General features: G+C 37.4%; 3 protein-coding genes across 3 annotated transcripts; 1 reads left to right on the top strand and 2 right to left on the bottom strand.

Annotated features, from left to right (window-relative positions):
* Positions 1-702: 702 nt before the first annotated feature.
* On the bottom strand, positions 703-4,214 carry LOC107556820 (beta-crystallin B1-like). Its single transcript, XM_016240050.1, has 6 exons — positions 4,130-4,214; positions 3,208-3,311; positions 2,849-2,967; positions 2,624-2,756; positions 2,288-2,430; positions 703-1,383 (listed from the first exon to the last, which is right to left on the bottom strand). The coding sequence occupies exons 2-6, from the start codon at positions 3,304-3,306 to the stop codon at positions 1,212-1,214; spliced, it is 666 nt and encodes a 221-aa protein (XP_016095536.1). The 5' UTR covers positions 3,307-3,311; positions 4,130-4,214; the 3' UTR covers positions 703-1,211.
* Positions 4,215-7,147: 2,933 nt separating this feature from the next.
* On the top strand, positions 7,148-12,467 carry LOC107556821 (beta-crystallin A1-like). Its single transcript, XM_016240051.1, has 6 exons — positions 7,148-7,306; positions 8,028-8,104; positions 8,774-8,892; positions 9,242-9,383; positions 10,058-10,200; positions 11,809-12,467. The coding sequence occupies exons 2-6, from the start codon at positions 8,036-8,038 to the stop codon at positions 11,954-11,956; spliced, it is 621 nt and encodes a 206-aa protein (XP_016095537.1). The 5' UTR covers positions 7,148-7,306; positions 8,028-8,035; the 3' UTR covers positions 11,957-12,467.
* Positions 12,468-12,671: 204 nt separating this feature from the next.
* LOC107556785 (protein unc-93 homolog B1-like) lies at positions 12,672-23,016 on the bottom strand. Its single transcript, XM_016239990.1, has 11 exons — positions 22,841-23,016; positions 22,356-22,523; positions 21,179-21,237; positions 19,740-19,869; positions 19,407-19,500; positions 17,478-17,602; positions 16,169-16,351; positions 15,624-15,897; positions 15,411-15,529; positions 14,083-14,205; positions 12,672-13,689 (listed from the first exon to the last, which is right to left on the bottom strand). The coding sequence occupies exons 2-11, from the start codon at positions 22,473-22,475 to the stop codon at positions 13,438-13,440; spliced, it is 1,479 nt and encodes a 492-aa protein (XP_016095476.1). The 5' UTR covers positions 22,476-22,523; positions 22,841-23,016; the 3' UTR covers positions 12,672-13,437.
* Between the last annotated feature and the right edge of the window lie 10 nt (positions 23,017-23,026).

Below are 23,026 nucleotides of genomic sequence, written 5' to 3'. Positions count from 1 at the left end.
TTACCACATTTTGTTTGTTTAGTATTGTTTATTATTAAGGTCAGTTATGGGATTGCTTTTATGCCGCATCTAAAAATAATGTAAAAAAAACCCCCCGTCATACAACCCATTTTTCTTCCCCACTGCTAGGAACTACACTAAAATTTGCACAAAAAACTGCGGCTGTGTTTTTTTTTTTTTTTGAGAATGAATTCGCCCAAACTTAATGTTTTAGTCATTTTATTTCAGTTTTTATTTTTAGTTATTTTAGTTCATCAAGTTGCATTAAATGAAAATGAGAAATGTAGCTGAAATGATCTTTTAAAGTTATTTATTTATTTATTTAATTTCAGTTAAAGTTTATTTTTATTTTTATTTTTAAGTAACAATTTTTTGTAATGGTTTTGGTTTTAGTTTTAGTTAATTATAATATTCCTGTAACTTTCATGCTATTATCAGTATATACCAACTTTTGCCGTTTAGTTTCGATAAAGTTTCAGATTTCATAGTATGAAAGCTTTAATTCCAAAAGATTGAGGACTTTTTATTATACTACCCCTTTAGTGATATAATGTGTAATTAATGTTAGCATTTGGTCCATGTCTTTCTCTTAAAGGTATTAGATAGTGGATTGAATTTTTGGAAATGTGGTGATATGTCATACTGATGGTAAAAATAAAAAGCCTGCATGGACACAGATAATCAGCAGTGATAACAAGCAACAATGGTCACAGGTGTCGCTTTTATTACCATTCCAAAAGGATGTGGAGGTTTTACATGGCCTTTAGCCCAAAACACCCCTCCCTCTGCCACCCATTGCCCCCCCCAACCCACCCTTATCGATCATTATCCCTGACCCCCACGAGTCAGGCATCAGTTAAGGCTCTTCGTGATGGACTGATGTCCTCAGGGGAAAAATGAATGGAGGATGAGGAAGAGGATCAAGTGGGAAGAAAGAAGATGGGAGAAGAGGTGAAGAGTAAGAGAGAATAAAGAGGGGTGGGGAAGAAAAAGCCATGCTTTCATCTGATATCAACAGCCACATTTTCTATTGTGACGTTTTGTCTGACTGACCTCCATCCCTCTCTCCTTCTTTCCCTTCCCAGGATGACTCATATGGGTGGTGGTCTCTTCCTCTCCTTCTTGGCCCTCCCCCCACCCCCTCCTTCATCTTCTCCTCCTCCTCTCCTTCTCTCTCCCCTGTTTCCTCTCTTTCTCGTCCTCCCTAGCCCTCACTTGGTGGCCATAGTGTAGCAGCCATCTGGGTGCCACTGCATGTCACGGATGCGCCTGACGGACTGAAACTGGGGATGACGAGCACCATACTCATTAAAGTGACGGTAGTCGCTCTTCTCCAGCAGGTACTGGCTGCCACGGTAACCAGGATACTGGTAGCCTACCCAACTAAAACAAGAAATGAGAGGAAAGACAAACAAACATAGAGAATGAATAAAACTGAAGTACAGAATTGAGAATGAAGAAGAGCCTCTTTTCAGTTCTATTTTATGGAAATTATTTTATTGAAATCTTAGTAGCATTAATGCTGTTAGTTTATCTAGGTTGAGTAATAATGAAAATTAAAACTGAAGTGTGCAATGTAAGACAAAAGTAATGACTGCTTTCAAACAGGTTTCCAGAAAGTCTGCCATTAGTCGGCCAAACACCATCTCATGGTAATTCGTAAGTATTCTACGTTTTGGTAAATTGGTGGCTAATTTGTATGAATTCATTCAATTTCATTTGTATGATCTGTTTACACCACAATGACGGTTATGTTTAGGGGACCCCTTCATTTGCTTTTTTTTTATTTTTTTTTTAAATCATACGTTTGATTCCTATTGTATGAATTCATACGAAATCACCTCCTCATAGAATAGTCAGTGTGGTATAAAATCTGAATTATTCGTATTTTAATGTTTGATATTAGGAGTTTTAATATAATATTGAGGTTAAGTGTGTAATGCAAGATAAAAATAATTATTGTTTTCAAACTGGTTTGCAGAAAGTCTGCCATTAGTCCATCAACACAGTCTCATGTTAATTCATAACTATTTTAAGTTTTGGAGAATTAGTGGCTCATTTGAGGCCCCCCCACCACCACCACCCTTCACCCTCCCAGCCCCACATTTTATAAGCTTTTCAGAACCTACAAGAAACTGTTTTAACACAAAAAACTACAAATATCAGTTTTAAACTCTGAAACAGACTTCAAATTTCTCTCTATCAGATCTATTTTTTATGCTGAGTTATCACTTTTATGTTCAGATATCACAATCTACTCCGATTTCTTTGATGAGAGACCACTTACGTGCCACAGCTGACCATGATGCTTCCGACACGGTCGGTAAAGCCGAAGGTGTACATACTGGGAACATCGTCATCGATAATCTCCATCTTACGACCCTTGAAATCACCAACTTCATACAGACAGATCTTATGCTTTTCTGGGTCCTGTGGGGAGCACAAACAAGAGAAGATCAAGGTATAATTTCATTAATAAATGCATATGATTTCATCTTTAGCCAAGGTAGGGACTGGCTGGGAACAGGAATTAAACTCGCATTCCTGAATCAGCACCATGACTCAATGAATAAGGTTTTAATGATAATGCTGTATGTGTGTAATGAATAGAAGGGATTAATACCATTCTGACAGGTCTGAAGGACAGAAGGTAGTCATTCCTGTGGCAGTTGCTCCAGCAGTCCCAGCGGGGGTACTCACCCTTCTCCAAGATGTACATCTCTCCACAGAAGTTCATCTGCTCCCAACCCACCCAACTAAATAAAAGAAAAAGGATAGAGAAAATGGAGGAAGTATTGAAATACAGAACATTTGGTAAGTCACTCATATGTATCACAGGAAAACTCACGGGCCACACTCCACACGGAGGGAACGCACTCTATCCATGCCCATTTCACACACGTTCATGCACTCATTGGAGATCTCGATCATGCGGCCCTGAAAGTTCTCCTGATCATACACATACATCTGAGAGAGAAAAAAGGAGAAGAAAATCAGGTCAGTTTTGCTTGTTATGCAACTATAAATTAAAGTTGTCCGTTTTTAGTTTAGCTTAGCTTAAAAATAAAGCATATGTACAACTCCCACATCTATTTCTATGGTAACTGAATTGATACTCAGTTTCACACAGCTGTTTGCCATCATGTACCTTTCATCAGTCATCATATGCAACTTTTCTGCATCTGTAAATATGGTACTAGTAAGTACCTTGTAGTTTCCCATGCCCATCTTGGTTTTCTTCTGAATTTGAGCAGCCTTCCCATCAGGCTGGGAGGCAGGCTTGGACTTCTCTCCACCAGTGGACATGATGACTACAACAAGAGAGCATATGTATGAGTGGAGAAACGTGAATAATTAGCAGCCTTCTTGATGGAAATATCTATTGACATGTAGTGATGATGTGAAGTGCTAAATATTGCTCGAAGCAAGTAATGAATCCCATTCCAACAAATCGAGTACATTTATAGCCCTTGAATGAATTCTTCACCCACTTACTTTGAAACACTTACACAATAGTGTTACAGACGTGCAATGCTCATACGTAACAATTTGCCCAGGATGACTAATTTACAAATATATCAAGGGTACATTATAATGTAGTTTAAGCCAAATAATACAATTCTTGCTACTTCTTCCAAATATTTGTGTAAGATATTAAATTAGCCTGGCCCCAGATTCTCACAAGGCTTCAAACGTAACCCTTTTTAATTAAAATAACACTCACCCCAATAAGGAATTAACAGTAATTTAAATTGGATACTGTGTGTTCAATAATAAATAAAAAAAACACATCATTTTGTACTGCATTTTTATATTTTATTTAACACACCTCCTTTAATTCGCCCTATCTCTCTCTGTCTTCATATCCACAGCTTTTTTTTCTTTTCTGTATTCATTTTTCTGTTGTGACAAAAAGGTTACAGTTCACCCAGACAATGAATAAAGTGCTGTGCTCACAAAAGGATTACATTTTAATTGCCTTCTACCGGTGACTAATGTGTCGAAGCTGTTAGAGATATTCTTACACAAGCCCATGCTGGGGTTTCCTTGCTGTAAACTATGCAACCAGATAAAATGTGGGATCAACACTCTCCCAGTTTGTTTTTGCTCACAGACCCCAGTCTCTTACCTGTGTGTTAGTCAGTAGCCGCTCTCTTGTCTCAATCAGCGCGTTAGCGTGTGTATTGAAAGCAAATGTGTGTCCCTTTTATAGGCTGGCGCCCAGCATGGGGGGATTAGGCCCACAGAAACAAACTCGCTGAGCTCACCAACCCACACACAGAAAAGAAATCACCCCATCATCAAACAGAGAGAGAGAGAGAGAGAGAGAGAGAGAGAGAGAGAAGTATACTTATTTCTCAAACCCAAGAAGTCTTTTCATAATTGTGGAAGCTTACCTTTTGTCTGTGTGCTTCTAGTTATGAAGCTGACGACAAAATACAAGCTGTTGAACACCATCACAGCAATACTTCCAGTTCATTTCACTGTAAAATACCATTTGTCAGAGAAGAACAACAAAGATACCAAAGTGAAGGCTTAGACTGGAATATTTTCCACTCTTACATTAGATCTATGATTTTTTACATAAGAGGCTAATTCATCTGGTGGCAGCATTATGGTTTTATCTCATTTAAAAACTACATTAGCCTGCTTCCGCAGCACACTAAAATTGACTAAACAAAATCACATTTGTCAGTGTAATGGAACACCATCAGGCGCCAAATTGAAGACTTGGGGAATTTCCAAACATACACTGAACTTATGATATTTTTCATAAAATGCATGCTAATTTGGTGCCAATAAAAGTTTGTTATCGTCTCATTTACAAAGTACATTAACCTGCTTATGCAGCCAAGATGTTGTGTTAAAACTCTGGCAACCGTGCTGCCAACTGTGAATGTTTTTTTTTTCTTCTTCTTTTTGGAGTAATATATAATTAAAACATAAAAATTCATGATTGAGTGATACTGTTTGCCTAATAATTGTAACTTAAAATCAAGTTACAAAAACATGTTTTCTATGTGAAATACATACTTTTAAACACAGCCAAAAGGCACTCTTTTTTATGCAGCTAGAAGGTGATGTTACTACACTGGCTATGTTCAAAACAGCAATAAATCCCACAATGCAATGAGTTTGACTCTTCCATCTCTAGTGTGATAGATGAACCGAAAGTAATATCAGCCCTAGTTTGCAAACGCTTTCTTTAAAGGGGTCATATGATGTTGCTAAAAATAACATAAAACTTGCGTTTGAATCGTCAGTGGCAAATTCTTTAAATATAAAAAACGTACTTACAGTCTCTGAGTCAGAGAACAGCCGGCATTGTAGTCTACTCTCCCAGGATCAGGAAATGGTCCTCCATAAAATGTGCTGCACACATCTGAATATTTGGGTTGAAGTGTTCTGGAACAGTGTTGTAAATACAGCTTAACCACTGATTTTCTAGTCGTGTCCTCTTTTGGAAGGCCAAACAAAGTTTCGCTTTCACAATGAAACGGCGTCACACGCCTTGAGTGAGCGGAGGCCAGAGGCCTAGAGTGAGCCGCAACCTAGAGTGAGCGGAGGCCGGCTTGAGTGAGCAGAGGCAGGCGGGCTTGAGAATGGCGGCGGCCGGCAGATTTGACGAAGGAGCGCCCGGCGGGCTTGCGGCAACCACATATGACGACCCCGGGCTGGACTCCGCTTCGTCCACGGTGAAAGCCGATCCGGTGATCCACAGCGCGAAGTTGATGTATTTCCTCAGTGACCGGCACGGATCAGCTCTAGGCATGACGAAGCGGATATCGTCCTCTTTTGGAAGACCAAACAAAGTAGTTTCGATTTCACAACGAAACACAGTGTCTCCACGGCATGGCTGCGGCGGCAACAATATACTACAGCGAGAATAAAAGTTAAGCCTTCTTTCTTTGCGTGAATATATGGGCGGCGTTATGCAAATCTTCCCACATCGTGATGTAGACATGTGGGGGCGTGTTAGAACGAGTCGTTTTAGGTAGGCGTGGCTGACTCTTAACTTTTATAAAGAATATCTCTTTGGATTTGAGACTTTAGTCTTTGCAACTTTACAGATCTTCTTTATGCACCAAGAGCTTGTAACACTCCAAAGAGAAAGGAAAAATTGTGAAAATTTGTATGATCATATGACCCCTTTAAAATTTGTCAGTCTGATGACACAATAAGATATTTTAGACAAAATTGTGTGTGTATGAGTGTGTGTGTTGGGGGTGCATGGTGAGATCTTTAATTCCTACCATTTCATTTATTTTTCATGCATTTTAAACGGCATTATTATTCAGTGAACAGTGAGCAAAAGTAATCTATTACAAAACCACATTCCCATCACCTTAACACTTCTAGGTCATGGGTTATGGGCCATGGGTCAATGAGGAGCAGCCAGTATGTAACACATGGTCCTATGGCAACACTACATCCTAAAGTGTGGTTTACTGATTTATGATGAATTTAGTCTAGTATGCTTGATTATAAAGGAAAAAGATCTGGTTGTATTACAGAATCTTCCTCAGTTCTTCATTTAAGATTTGAAAAAGTTCTATTTCCTAAGTGAAATTACCATGGTTATTACACAGCTATAATTCTAAGTTACGATGTTTCTGTAAAACAGAAAAAGAAAGGAGGAAAAAACCCTTGAACTTACAAAAGGACCTACAACAAATTATTTTAAACCTCAAAGTGAATTAAAAAAAAAAAATTAAAATCTCAAAAAAAAAAAAAACTTAATAAATCAATGTTTATATGGCTATTCCCAAATATGAATTTGTGAATTCGCCATGGTTGAGCTTTCTAAAAATTACTAAACTGCTGTGGCTGTCTTCCAAACCTTAAGACAGCAGACAAACTACAGACATGTTCCTGGGAGCTTTGAAAGAGAGGACGTTCACTGTATGCAGTGGGTCAAATCCCTGTATTCTCCACATATAGGCCGCTCATTGTGTAGCATACGATGCACTGTGCTGACCGATAGGAATATAGCCGCTTGCGCTCCATTGTGCGAATCAATGTGTCTGCATTCACACGAACCATGGGAGCGCGCGCACTCACGGCTCCATCAAATCCAATGCGCTGACGGCGCAAAATGCTCCACTACTCTGGACTCCCATTAAAGACAATGATAACACACCCAAACACACACACACACACTCCCTCACAGATTCTTCCATCAATTTCAGCGTCGCGACGTCCACCCAGCTTTGATGGTCGCTATAAAATAGAAGCGTCAAATAATCATAAAAACTCCTCCTCACTGACGAGCATCCCTGTACAACAGGACAGGTGGAGATTTAAGGTAAGATACATTTAGAGTAATAGATTGAATGAGGGTTTTATGGAAATGTACATATGAAGAAAAAAGCTCCAATTAATTTCTAACAGCTAAGGATTACGTTAAATTGCACTTTGTTACCTTGACTGTAGCTTATTAACAAAATATGACCAGCATCAAATGAGCTGTCATGAAAACTTCTTTGCCAGATTTGTGCACAACCTTAATGTTTACATTTTAAATCTCCGCTAGGAAACATAGGCCTAGTAGGCTACACAACAATCAGCCTGACGAACGCCGAGACAATATTACAATATTTGATTTATGTTTTTATTTGCCATATATTATTTAAAAATATTAATCTGCAAATCCAAGTTACATTTTCTGTGGACGAGCTAAACCCAAATTTGTGTCTCTCACTGGTTTCTAAACATTGTCTTTTTCTTATGGGGACCACAAAGAACATTTTTACCACAGCTGTTTTGAGGTACAATGTGTCAGCTATTCTAACTTTTAGCATTATGAAAAAGAGAGCTCGCGGAGTGATATAAAGGACATGAAAGTAGCACCGGTTGAAAGCAATATTTATTATTGGTTACTTTTATGATAGCAATTCCATTAGAAGTAGGATTTCCCAAAACGCCCAAATGTACGTCAAACAATATGTTTGTATGAAACATAACTGTACATCTCCCAAGTTTGTCAAATATGTTTGAAGAAGTTTTCAGCCTTCGCTCTTGTGCAGGAAAGAAGATGAACAGAGTTACTAAGATCCAAACAAACCCATCAACTACTGGGATAGACATGGCTCCTTGCTTTAAGGTAAAAACCTTACCACTCTTTCTCTCAAGTGAGAAGAACAATGAAATAGTGAGAAACAAGGTATTGATTCTCTGTCTGAGAGTGAGAAACAGGCTTTGATGTTAAACTATCAATAATTTAACAAAGGATTCCTCTGCTTAGGTATTGATTTTGAGACTTTATAGACGAATGTTCTGTGGATGGTTGCTGCTGCTGTTTCTTGTCATTATGTGCAAGAGCATGAGAAGAATTCAGTATTATTTAAAGGGATAGTTCAGCCAGAAATGAACAACTTCAAGTTGCTCCATCCTATATGAATTTCTTCCTTCTCTGGAACACAAAAGAAGATGTTTTGAAGAATGTGGGTAACCAAACAGTTTCTGGTCCCCGTTTGCTTCCATAGTATTTTTTTCATACTATGGAAGTCAGTGGGGACTAGCAACTGCTTGGATACCCACATTCTTCAAAACATCTTCCCTTGTGTTCAGGAGAAAAAAAAAGACATTCATACAGGATTGGAACAACTTGAGGGTGTATATGATGACAGAATTTTTGGGAAAACTATCCCTTTAAAATATAGAGGACATAATGAAATGAGAGGAGGCCAGTGGTTGAGTGTGTAGGAGAGAGACATTTCTCCAAATTAGAAAATGAAGCTGTGACATGTGCATGTGTGTGTTTGTTTGTCAGGTGACCGTGTTCGAGCAGGAGCATTTCCAAGGTAAATGTCAAGAGCTCACCTCAGAGTGCCGCAACGTCCAGGAGCGTGGGTTTGACAACATCCGCTCTGTCCGTGTGGAGAGCGGCGCGTGAGTCGCCCACTCTGTGTTAATGATTGCAAAATCTTGCCAGTTAGTAAGGAAATTACAGTTTTTGAAAGCTTTTGAGTGTTTCATCCTGAGATTATTTAAAATGTGTGTTGAGAAGTGTCCTTTCCAATAAATTATGAAAATGACTGAGATGCCTCAAGATTACTTGAGAATTGCTTCCTGCAGGTGACTCAGGCAACAACAAAGGCAAAAAAAATCCCACAATATGGGCACATTGCTTATTATAATCCTTAACACATGCATTTTTTAATGAAAACAAAACATCATATATAACTCAACCCTCTTGTAAATATTTTATAAATGTTAAATTCTCCTTAATTCTGTGCAGCTGGGTGGGATACGAGCACCATGACTTCCAGGGGCAGCAGTTTGTCCTGGAAAAAGGAGAATATCCTCATTGGGACGCCTATAGCGGCAGTCTGGGCTATCATGTGGAGAGGATGATGTCACTGCGCCCCATCTGCAGCGCTGTGAGTGTGTGAGCACATTCTGATGCTTTGAAAGTCTTTTATTCTCTAATTTTTCTAAGGAATTGGACTGATTTTTTCCTGATAGTAAAACAAAGTGAGGACATCTACAATGAAGGAAAGAGCTGAGCCATATCTCAGAAAATCATAGACTATTTTGGTTAAGCCTGTACACACTTAAAAATAAAGGTTCTTTATTGGCATTGATGGTTCCATGAAGAACCTTTAACATCCATGGAACCTTTCCATTGCACAAAAGGTTAATTCAAGTGGAAAAGGGTTCTTCAGATTATTAAAATGTTCTCACACTAAGAAAAATGTGTTCTTTTAAGAACTTGTCAGGCTCTTTGGGGAACCCAGAATATTTCTTCTGTGGCTCCCTGTGAAAACCCCATTTGGAAGCTTTATTTTTGAGTGCAGCAACAGGAAAAACACCTTAGCAACTGCATGTAAATGCACCATAACCTGTTAGAAACCTTATAAAAAAAACTATAAAACACCCTCGCTTAATAACTTCACAGCACTGCAGTTGTAAGAAAAAATACCATGGAGACTGATGGTGAATGTGATGTTTTTGGTGGTTTTGAAGTGCTAAACTTCATTCAAGCAAACAGTATCTCTCATTAAAACCAGGCTGTTTTTTTTCTTCATTCCTCCACTGTTCCTTCCATTTGTAGGACCACAAGAGCAGTCGCATGGTCATCTATGAGAAGGAGAACTTCCTGGGCCGCAATGTAGAGCTGTGTGACGATTACCCATCTCTTCAGGCCATGGGCTGGTGTGACAAGCAAGTGGGCTCCATGCATGTGCAGTGTGGCGCGTGAGTAACGGTCGACAAAACACCATTAGTGCCAAACTACTGTTCTCCTGAACTGCACATTTTTCATGCTCAACAGCTGCGCTGACGATACACTTACCACAGAGTCATCTGCGTCATTGGCTCATAGTATCTAGCCCTTGTGTTTTTGAAGTGTTAATGTTTTTGCTTTCACAATACAGTCCAGTGTAACATACTGTCAGATGAAAGATATTTCTTTGACTGCACATTCCTCACTTGGTGCATCAGACGCACTCACATAACAGCAATACTGTACCTGTGACTACCACATCGGTTATGTAATGACGTTATATCAACATTTCAGTGCATGTCACAGAAACTGATCATTTAACCCAGTGATAATTTACCATACCGTACATGGAAGAAGGGTTTGCAGTTTTCATCTGTTAGGTGATAAAACAGGAGAAAAACATCCCATACTCCCATGGGGCATAGGCAAGCAAAAGTCTAATTATGATTATTTGAAGTATTCCATTTCAGTCACACTTTATTTGATGGTCCAATTCTCACTATTAACTAAGACTTTTGCCTCAGATCTTCTTTAATAATCGCTTATTAATAGTTAGTAAGGTAGTTATTAAGTTTAGGTATTGGGTAGGATTAAGGGATGTAGAATATGGTCATGCAGAATATGTACTTTATAAATACTTATAAACAGTCAATATGCTAGTAAAATGCATGCTATTAAGCAACTAGTTAAAGGCACAAGATGTCATTTTCGCCGCTGGAGGGCACGTATTCAAAATAAACAAAGAGACAAAGGCATAATTTGATGGCGCTGTGACTGAGTGTGGAATCATGGGAGTTGTGGTCTTCATCCCCACAGCCGATGCAATCCGACGGGACTCGGGCAGAAATCATGTTCATGGATGAGCTAATGATTTATTAACGTAGTAGAATGAAGCAGGGTGAGGCTGAAAGCCGTCGAAGCAAAAAGAGGCAGCTGAACGAGCTTGACACACGGCTCGAAAACAGCGGAGCTTTTATTATGCCACAGTTGACACAGTTGCTTCCGCTCCTTCCGGTCGTGTGTATGTGGGGTAAAGCAGCGCTGTTTTATCATACTAGATACATTTGAAAGTTCTGTTATTATGCTACTTTGTGCGGTCGTCACCGGTCTATTAAAACGCACAACATATTAAAGCATCTTTGGTGTTTCCATGTTTTCTACAAAACAAAACCGAGGGGGAAATCGAGGGGTTATGACGTCATTGGCAGGCGACACAATGACACTATGGACATGGTCCGTGTCACTAGTTAAAATAGCTGATTTCTCTGGATTTAAACATTCTTCGAAACATTTGGGATAATGTAAGTACACAAGTCAGCAAAATATAACACTGTTCTAGTGGTTTTTGGATATTTTAATAGATAAATCTTACATATTGTGCCTTTAATAGTGAGAATTGGTCCCTAAACTAAGGTGTTACCTACATTTCTAATGTACATTAGAATCCAGCTGAATTTATGAATTCAAGATTCTTGCCTTCTATTGAAAAACTGATTTTATTCCCTTCCACACAGCTTGTCATATTGTATTCAGTCGCTTTACCTCCTCCTCATTTCCTGTCATGATCTCTTTCCCTGCAGCTTTGCGTGTTACGAGTACCCTGGCTATCGAGGACAGCAGTACGTTATGGAGTGTGACAGGCACAGCGGAGACTACCAGCACTGGAGGGACTGGGGCTCCCACTGCCAGACCCCTCAGATCCAGTCCATCCGCAGAATCCGGCAGTAATGCCTGAGGCGAATGGAAGGAAATGGAAAGCGTGCATAGTTTGGAAGCAGAATAGTCACACCAGTCATTCTAGCAGCAGTCACTTTATGAGGTGCAGTGTGGCAAATTGTAAGACCTTCACTGATTGCACATAGTTTCCACTTATGGCACTCCAGTACTAGACGAATAAAAAAAAATCCACGCATGTACAGATACACATCAATGCTCGTTCAAGAAAATGCACCAGCTCACATTCATAAACGCACATACATCCCCACATGTGATCCAAGGTAAAGTAGTAGCTTGTATGAACAATATTCATAAGATACTAATATTCTATACAACATAAGCACAGTGGGGGACACTGAAGAGTAAAAATCTTTCAATCAAGGCAAGATGTGTATCTGTATATGCAGACATGTCACATCTCTGTGACGTTTGAGTGCCACATGGGGACAGATTAGAGTGTGTGTTAGAGCATTCTGAGGAGAGGAGGACAACGGTTGACTAATAAATACATACTCACCTCAAACTAGCATCTTTGTCCTTTTGCCTGTTCTCAAAAAGATTGTAACAGTACTCATCATTCTTTAATGATTTCAGACTACATATATATAACACATGCTAAAAACCACTATTATAACAGATGTGAAAGACCTGCAAATCACTACAGGTGATTTACATATTCAATATATTATATCTAGTAAATGTTTTATGACAGAAATAAGGCACTAATACACAAAAAGGTGTGTTCTGCTGCGGACAAGGGAAAGCATTTAAAAAATATATTATTAATATTATTGATTTTCCCATTCTGACCACCTTTCCAATGCAGATTAAAGAGAAACACTACAAACTGTACACTAATGTACACTAAATAAATGAACTGCAGTATTCTTGGATCAATCGCATTCACATTCTAGCACATCAAACACTGGTTAAAAACATTCTAAAAGTGGCAAAAGCAGCATTTTTAATCATACATCTTCTATTTTATGTTTATTGCAAATATATGTTTTATAACATCATAAATGTAAACGTAATGTAACACTTTTTTTTAAATGGCGAGAACTTTGGTTCTTCAGTTACAATGAGGAAAAGCGATATGTATTGGATAAATAATTACAGCGCACAGAAAGGAATTAGAATGAAACACACAACTCGAGCACATCACCTTGACCACGTTCGAAATGGAGAATATCCATTTCTATGGCAACAAAACCACCTAACCTTACAAGGTATCTGCGGTTTCCTCTTTTCACTTCCCATTTCGATTAAATGCTTGGGTCACTTCTTTTTTTTCTATTGTGAACTACTTTCTGACCTTCATTTTATCATTGGTGGCCCACACTTTTACTTTCCAAAGGAAAAAAAAGTCTTATTTAATATAAAAGTGAGTAAATGTTTCCTATACCATCGCTTCTCTTTCAAGCTGGCTTTTCAGTATTTTACAACAACATCTCATCTCGTTCCAATCTCCTCACCTTTTCACCTCTCCTTTTCTAGTCCCTTATGTGTTGGACATAGTCCTCTCTCTCTCCTGCCTGTTCGTAGGCAGCGTTGTCGTGTTTCCTCCTGCGGTCCCTAACCCTGCTCCTCTCCGGTCCTGGTGAACCCTGGGAATCGACGTCTGTATTTCTGTCCTCCTCAATTAACCCTCTCTCATCCTCATCTTTCTCATCATCATCAGCATCACTCAGATCTGTGTCGGATTCATCAGAATTTTCTTCCTCAAGGTATCGGTAACCTTTGACCTTTGAGGAAAAGGATAGTAATGTAAGACATTAGCAATGAGAGTGATATGGAAGTATAATAATGACAAATGCAGAAGTCTATCCACCTAGAACAGTAGTCTCAACAATGAAAGGATAGTGTAGAAATTTATAATTTCACTCAACATTTAGACATAGACAATAGACATAGTAAATGCATTTTTGTTTTGGTTTTACAAATTGAGGATGACTCAAAATTATTGTCTGTGGTAATCGACAGGTTCTGCCAATACAGTTGTTTTGAACCTGGAAACTTTCTTTTTTTTATTTTACAGAATACATTAATTCTACTTTTAACACTAACGGGCTGTTTCTTTTAGAAAATCACTTTAAAGCCCCCACAGACTCACACAGACACATTCATAGCTGAATTACCTTGTGTCGTGGACGGGGAATCCGTGGCAACCTGAACGGAATTTTCTTCGCCAGGCGACGCTCCATTTGCACATAGCAGAAACATGCCACTATGAGAGTCAACAACAGGAGTCCAAGCTTAGCCTTAAAAAGAGACCAGAGAGAATGTGCAGCTGACTTAATCACTATTTTTAAACACCGATTAATGTAAACAAAAAAATTTGAATACATCTCCACATATTGAGGTGCGGTCCCGTATACTGTTGATTAGCTGAATTTCGTGAACAAAATCCAGTCGTTTCAATAGGAATCTGTGCTGTCGGTAGTTTTGTGCAAGAGTGAAAAAGCCCCCAACACAGATTTCGCAATGTTTGTTGGTCATGCAAATAGACAACAGAAAGCTGCTTAGTTTGAAGTAACTTCTGCGTGAGCAGTGCTTCATACATTACTTTGTTACTATTTTTTGCTGCAATATCGCGAATGTGACCACCTTTAGACAGAACTCAAGACTAAGACTAAACTGCCCATCAAAATGCCACAAAAAGCATTTGACAATAGTTTAATGTGTTTTCATCAGATATCAGTGTTTTCTGTACTCAATAACAGTGTGATGTCCAATCCACAAACTAAAAACCCTTATGCATCGATTCTTTGTAACAAGTTAAAGTGTGGTCACATTAGTGACATTTTGTGGAAAAAAATGGTAAATTGGCAACTGTCAATAGTATAGTGATATAAAAAGCACAACTCACATAGAGGTCAATTTCGAACCAAACAACTGGCCAATATCGCAAATTCGCATGACCAACTGAACCCGATGTGAAATCTGTAGAGGGGAAATCGTTCGTCCCTATTCAAAATTCCCCGATCGTGTGGGTTCCTATTGAAATGACTGGAAAGCTTTAAACAGGAATCAATCAGTCAAAAAGGTTCACGAAACAGCTTCAAAATCGCTTGTTTGAATCAGTGAATCGTTGCCACCGAGTTGACAACTGACTCCCTTACTAAACTGCTAGTTACTTCATCTGAAATTAACCTTAACATTAAACATTAAATTACTGTATTTACTCAATCATTCTTGTGTGACAACGTCTTATAAAAGGTACATATTCAAAACATAGTTTTATAATATTAATATAAAAAAATACATTGAATTTTGTTACATAAATATTAAAGCTTATGGTTTCTGAGATTTAACTGAAGCAACTGTAAGGAAAAATCAGTTTGGGTGAACCATGATTGACATAACTGAACATTTTGTCAATTAAAAGCAAATTATTTTTTTCTAGTGTCCTGTTACAGTAAATGCAAGGTATGCAATCAAAACCTGCAAAAAATAAAGGCTTTACCCGCATAGGCATTGCAGACCAAAGATAGACGATGAAGATTGCAATGGCCTGCCACCAATGATAGATAGTAAAAACAAAGTCTAGTCGCTCCTTGTCTTCATACAGCATCCCCAGCAGAGCTACACACAACAACGTTATGTCATATCATTGATGTTAGAGTGTGTCTTTCTGAAATGGGTGTAAGCTTAATGTGTAAATGGCATTTGTACTCACTGCTCAGTCCAGTCTTGTTGAGCGCAGTTCCCAGACCCCACAGGGCAGAGAGCACCAACAGATATGGAAGATAGCTAGGCGTTTGTGGTTGGGGCGACCAGCACATAAGGGTTATGATTAGCACAAAGTGCACGAAGGCGCCCACCAGAAGAATAATCGGCCTGGGCAATCGCAGCAGCATCAGGGACAGGCCCGAACAGATGGAGGATGACAAACCATACACCATAACTAACAACCACAGCTTCTCCATCCCTACTGCACACACTCCATATGACTGAGAGAGACAGGCACAGAAAGGGAGAAAATCTGTTTAGGTAATGAGTGATTGTGCGCTGTTCCTTTAATAGCTTAATTAACCTAAATACCAGGCAAATTGGTTTACTTGCAGAATCCTGTTTCTTCCTAGGTGCTTAATATTGTAGAATTGCAACCAAAAATGGTCTTGTTAAGCTAAAACATACTCAGTGCTGAGAGCTGACACTGTGTGACTTTTGGTATTCAAATTTTACCTGTGTATTTCAGCTACACTGTCTATTTTGTCTCACCAGTATGAGTCCCTGGACGGCAAAGAGCATTTCAAAACCAGAGTAGACGAAGAACGGACAGAGCAGACGGAGACGGTAGTCTCGTAAGTGCTTGAAGGGCAGCTGGAAGATGTTCCCCCAGCCAATGCTGCGAAGGTCAATTTCTTCTGTGGGCCGATATGCAGCTCCACACAACACCAGGAACTGTTAGGGAACATTGGCAGCACACTGTTAAAAGCGATAGTTCACTCCAAAATGAAAATTCTTGTTTAACATGGAACACGAAAGGTGAAGTTTGATGAATTACAAGTAGTTCATACCACTCGTGCACTATATTTAAAGCACATGAGTCAACTTTGTGTGAGGAACAGTCCAAAATATATGTTGCTGATATCAAACCAGAGAGCAAGATTTTCAGTCAACTTTTTTTATTATGTAAGTGATGTCAAACGTTATTAATTCAAAACATAATTGACTTTTTATGTATTATTGAGATCTTTTATAATAATTATTTAAATAGTCAGCAATTATTGAACCCTGAGCCACATTTTTTCTTTCCACACACTTATTTGTGTTATGTACTAATATTGTAGACTTTTTGGTTGAAATATTATTGTACATATCTAAAAACTGTACTTTGATAAAACTTTAATGCCAACTTGAAAACTCACAGAGAATGAATAAACAATTGACGTCAAACCTGAAAAATTATCAAATTTCAGTTCGTTTGTCCCATAAATACTTGGAAAATAGTGCATGCGTTGTATGGACCACTTTATGATAATTGTATGGTACTTTGTTTTGTCATTCTGTAGCTTGATAATCATTTATAGTCACTCACTTTCATTATAAGGAAAAACTTTTTTTTTTTTAAGAAAAAGTCGGTCACTCATTATTTTAATGTGTCTGTTACCATGTGATTACACAAATATGAACTGAGCAATATCAATTAACAACATGTACTTACTATACTAATTCTTTGAATAGTAATTACTTGTAATTATGCATAATTTAGTGTTATTTCCATAGTAAATACATGCAATGTATAACAAAGACACATTAAAATAAAGTGTTATCAGAAAATGTAATGGATTCACGGCAAAGGAGAAGTGCTCACTAACACAGATTTAGACAGATTTGTGAACAATATTTGAGAGAAATAGGCCTCTTGTGTACATCTTAGACCTTTGAGTTCAATTCATGAAAAATGGGGGCAAAAACAAAAGTGTTGCGTTTATAATTTTGTTCAGTGTGTGTATGTATATATATATATATATATATATAAAAGATGCTAGAGACATCATAGTGATGATGATGATGACAGTCTTACGATGAGCATGGCGAGGAAGGCTGCTCCCATGAGCACACTCTCGACCTCGATGAGCAACAGAGAGCGAGGCAAGCTGTGCAAAACTGTCTTATTTAAATTCTCTATCACCCCTTTCCCTGAGGCTCCTGAGAGAGAGAGGATGAGAAGAGACAAGAGAAAATAATGCATCAAACAAGACTGTTTTATATTACATTTTAGGTCTGGATGCATACATTTTTTAAAGACTTCAGACTTCAAACTGTTTCTTTCTCTATTCAGTGTTTTTCACTCTACAATATGGCAAGTGGGTGACTTTCCATGTCAAGCAGTGCTGCTGGTGATTTGGTGTTATTGGCTATTTTGCAATTCCAAATACTGGTTTAAAAAAACTCTTATCGTCATCTCTGCTGACAGCTAGGAAGAGCCAGACATAGCAGAGCCCTGGAGAGCAGATGTGCTGCTGCCCCGGTTTACAGGAAGTCAGAAGTGTGAACTTTCTAATTGCCAAATGACTAAATTTTTTCCAACTGTAAATATTCACGACACATTTGATTTAATTTTGCAAGATATCTTCTCATCACATGAAACTAATTTCAAGATGATTTTGATCAAATGTTGTACTTTTTTCTTTGATTGATTAAGGTGCATTTATTTTCGGTGTAATTGAGTAAATGTAGTGTAAGTAATGGGCATTTCACTCACTTAAGTATTTGGACACTTGGGCCATTCTAAGGCATACATATATATACCTATACATTGTATACATCTACATGTACATCTACATAATATATTTAAATTAATTAGATAAAAATAAATAAACAAACCAAGTAGCATCTGGAAATGTATTATTCTAGAGAGCTAAGTGAATTTTGCAATTACTTTTAACCCCTTGGTCCCAAGGTGAATTTTAGTGGACGTATGAAGTCACCACTGGTTTACTGCATTACTTATGAAATAGCATTAAATATGTCTTGTCTTAATTTTGAACCGTACATATATTGTTTTATAAAACCGAAAAACTATCTAAACTTAATTTGTTCAAAAGTTTGGGGTCAGTACTTTTTTTTTTTAAAGAAATGAATACATTTTTTCAGCAAGGATGCATTAAAATCAAAAGTGACAGTAAAGTATTTTACATTGTTACACACACAAAACCGAATTCAAATAAATGCTGTTCTTTTGAACAATCCTGGAAAACATGGCTTCCATAAAAATATTAAGCAGCACCAAATCAGCATAACATAATGATTTCTGAAGGATCATTTGACACTGAAAACTGGAGTAATGACTGCTAAAAACTCAGCTTTGCCATCATTTTAAAATATATTGAAATAGAAAAAATGTTATACTGGTTTTACTGTGTTTTGATCAAATAAATGCAGCCTCGGTGAGAATAAGAAAAATAAACAACAAGGTTTTTCACAAAAATCGTAACGACAAACATATCAATGAATCTCATACTGAGATAGTTCTTTTTCTGCCTTTGGGTTACTAATTTTTCTAGCAAGTCTGGTTGGTATTCAAGCAACAGCTGCTGAGGTGTTATATTGTTTTTCCACAGAGTCAGTTTTTATTTTTATGTCCTGTTGCTCCCTTATAAATATATATACCTATCTATACCTTGTGTTTGATGTGGTAGTTTTATAGATATTTTTTTATAGGTGTTATAACTTCGAGAAATATCCCCCCAAAAAAGTGAATAGCTTTCTCTTTTTAAAAGGCTCTCCAGTGAATGCAGCAGCACTTCAGTTTTTAAAGTTTTAAGTACTTCATGGAGTCATTTTTGACTATTCGTAGTTCAACATTATGCATCAAGCACATGAAAAAAGGATATGAGAACTAATGCAAATGTCATACTGAGCAGCTGCTCGAACTGTGACCGATGCATGAGCCTTTAAAATGTAAGTGTGTAAAGCTAAAAGGGGACAGGATCGAGAGAGAGGACTTTACCACACTGTGTGACTTTGAAGAGAGTGTGTTTGTAATCATTCAGATAGTTATTGAGGAACAGCACCATGGGGAACTCGGCAAACACGAAACTCAGCTGCAGGAGAGAAGAGAGACACAGAGTGAACGCTATAAATAGCTGCATATTAATGCACAAACCCACATATGCAGCCGGCATCGACACACACACACGCAGCTGTGAATACATATAAATGCTTCCGTTATGATGGCTAAGGGGAAAACACAACTAATCACAGGTTAACTAATAGGGAATTATTGCAACTTACAGCGTTTCACACATTTTAAGAGTGCCCGAAAAGGCTCATCTTTACTCACATGGAAAACAATGTAGAAGACGGACTGGAAAATTATGATGTAAGAATGGAAGGCTCCTTTGGGGGGCTTCTTCTGCTCCTGGACATGTTCATCCTTGTAGTTCACATACTCATAATACTGCTGGGCCATTCTGATGACCACACACAAACAAAGAGGTGGGAGTGGGTAGTTAGTTAGCTGCATCTGTATCTGAGAAAGACTCAATAACTGAGTACATCATGCAGTAGTGAGCTTTTGTTTATGTTTGTTTATGCATGAGGAGGTATAACTGAGAACTGCTAGCTGCATAATCTGAAAAATAATGACCAAGCATTTCTAGTGCTGATTGAGTCGATGTTGCAATATTGGAAATCAACCTACAAATGGCTTAGTTATAGTCTCTCAAACAGAACTGGGATAATTTTTTTATGTTTTGAATATATTACACAACAGAGGATTCATTCACGACTTTTGCATCAATTAACTCCTAATTTACTGCATCTGTATCTGAGAAAGACTCAATAACTGAGTGTATAATGCAGTAGTGAGCTTTTGTTTATGTTTGTTTATGCATGAGGAGGTATAACTGAGAACTGCTAGCTGCATAATCTGAAAAATAATGACCAAGCATTTCTAGTGCTGATTGAGTCGATGTTGCAATATTGGAAATCAACCTACAAATGGCTTAGTTATAGTCTCTCAAACAGAACTGGGATAATTTTTTTATGTTTTGAATATATTACACAACAGAGGATTCATTCACGACTTTTGCATCAATTAACTCCTAATTTACTGCTTATTAATAGTTAGTAGTTGTTAAGTTTAGGTATTGGGTAGGATTAAGGATTTAGAATATGGTCATGCTTTATATGTGCTAATACACAGCCAATATGTTAATAATAGGCATGCTAATAAGCAACTAGTTAATAGTGAGAATTGGTCCCTATACTAAAGCGTTACTGGATTCACCACCATTACAATTCTGCTTGAAACCAATTAACCAATACCAGTAATAGTTTTGAGGTTATGGCCAGTAACTGCAAAATATATATCCAATAGTGACTGATACAGATACATTTTAAAAATCTCTAATATCGACCAATAATAAACAGCATCTTCAGTTTGGCTTTATTTTGCAATATTATGCTAAATACATTTTTGGAAAATAAAGAAGTAGAATAAAATATTGTAAACTCCTAACAAAATAGCAATATGCTTAAAATGATTGACACATACACTATTATTCAAAAGTTATGTAAGATTTTTAAATGTTTCTGAAAGAAGTCTCTTATTTAAAACAGCAATATTGTGAAATATGACTACAATTTAAAGTCACTGTTTTGTATTTTAATATATTTTACATGATCCTTCAGAAATCATTATAATATGCTGATTTGGTCCTCACATTTCTTCTTCTTATTATATTATCAATGATGAAACTGATGTGATGCTTATTATACTTTTTTTCAGCCTCCTCCTCCTCATCGTAGTCAGGATGTGGGCCGAGAAACTCCTCCACCTGTCAATGGAAGAAAGATCCAAAAGTCTGAGACCACTCTGAAGATTCAAGATTGTTGTTTTTTATGTTCATTTATACAAAGACATAAAGTTGCAGGGTTTTAAAAAATTAAACAATGAATAGCTATGAGGTAAAATGGAATGTTTAAGATTCTGCCGGTTTTTAGCACATTCGTGACATTGACCATGTGAACTTCAATTTTTTTTTCTAATCAGATTTTACTCAAGTTTTTATGCTGTTAATATAAAATACTTTTAAAAAGTCTGGAGTCAATACAATTTTCTGAGAGAAATTTTAAATCTTTTATGCAGCAAGCATGCACTAAATTGATCAAAGCGACATTTAAAATGTTACAAAAATATGTATTTCAAATAAATGACATTTCTATTCATCAAAGAATCCTGAAAAAACTAAATGTGTCGCAGTTTCCCAAAAAATATAAACTGTTTTCAACATTGATAATAAGACATGTTATTTGAGCAGAAAATCATCATATTAGAATGATTTCTGAAGGATCATGTGACACTGATGACTGCAGTAATGACTGCTGGAAAAATGAAAAGCCATCACAGGAATAAATTACATTTTAAAATATAGAGAAATAGAAAACAGTTATTTTAAAATGTAATACTATTTCACAATATTACTGTTTATACTGTGTTTTTGACCAAATAAATGCAACCTCGGTGAAGCTAAAATACTTCTTTCAAAAACATTAAAAACAGTTATGTAATGTGCAAGGAAAATATTGTAATTAATATAAAATAGTATACAAGTTTCATTTTTATTTATTTTTATTGTACCTCAGTATATCTAATTCACAAATATAAATCCTGAGTATTTAAAGAAAAAAAGTCTGCAAGAAAACTTAAAAGAATTAAACTCAGGACTCAATGAAAAGATGTAAAATTACATCATAAGTACTGTCCCATAAACCACTGTTGTTTTATTGAAGAACAAACTTCTGGAATCACGAAATTAACAGTGGTTAATTATTTAATCTGTAGATTTTTTTTTTTTTAACAAGACGTTTCAAGCTGTTTTGTCGCCATTACAGCAGAAGAAATAGAAGAACCAGAAGAAACATCCTAGCCTACATGATTTAAGACTACGGCTACCTGTCCCTGAATGTTTCCCTCAGGTCCGCGCAGCTGCACTTGATCATCTCCATCAGCAGGGGGCGCGCCGTTCACTTCAGCCTCGCTGTACACGTTATCTTCAGTGATCACTGCTGCCATCTGGCGGCCGCACTGCTCTCTGACCACAACAGTAATGCAGGTAGATCACTGCCAGAGGTAAAAACGACGATATTTTAAAGATTAAATAAAAGGAATAAACATGAGTGACAGCAAAGAAGAGGGAGAATAAGAGAAAACTGTGGTGACTGTAATGTGGAATAAATATTACATAAACTTGTTCCTGGAGTTAATAAAAAACAAGGATTGTGGGCGGAAGCTCTACGACAGGTGTACAAAACGAATTCATTCGATGTCAACACGACATTTGAACACATTTATAGGTAATGTTGCATATGCAATGAAGCCTGACGATCACACAGGGCGAAGTAAACATTAAGCATTAACTAAGAGCAAATATAACTCACCAATGTGGAAACGCTGAACGCTATAACGTTAGTGGCAAATGCTGCAAAGTCTTGAAAGATTAAAACCTCACGTTAAGATTCTAATCGAGCCTCTAATGAAACTTTCGCCTCATGAACAGTTGCGTGTAGGTTTTATTAAGAAAACAAAGAAGGAAATGAAAGTTTTCACCCTAGTTCCCCATTTTC

Source organism: Sinocyclocheilus grahami, unplaced genomic scaffold (assembly GCF_001515645.1).
Source record: "Sinocyclocheilus grahami isolate Dianchi unplaced genomic scaffold, SAMN03320097.WGS_v1.1 scaffold579.1, whole genome shotgun sequence".
NCBI classification, from domain to species: Eukaryota; Metazoa; Chordata; class Actinopteri; order Cypriniformes; family Cyprinidae; genus Sinocyclocheilus; species Sinocyclocheilus grahami.
This window is presented reverse-complemented; position numbering and strand designations above follow the sequence as displayed.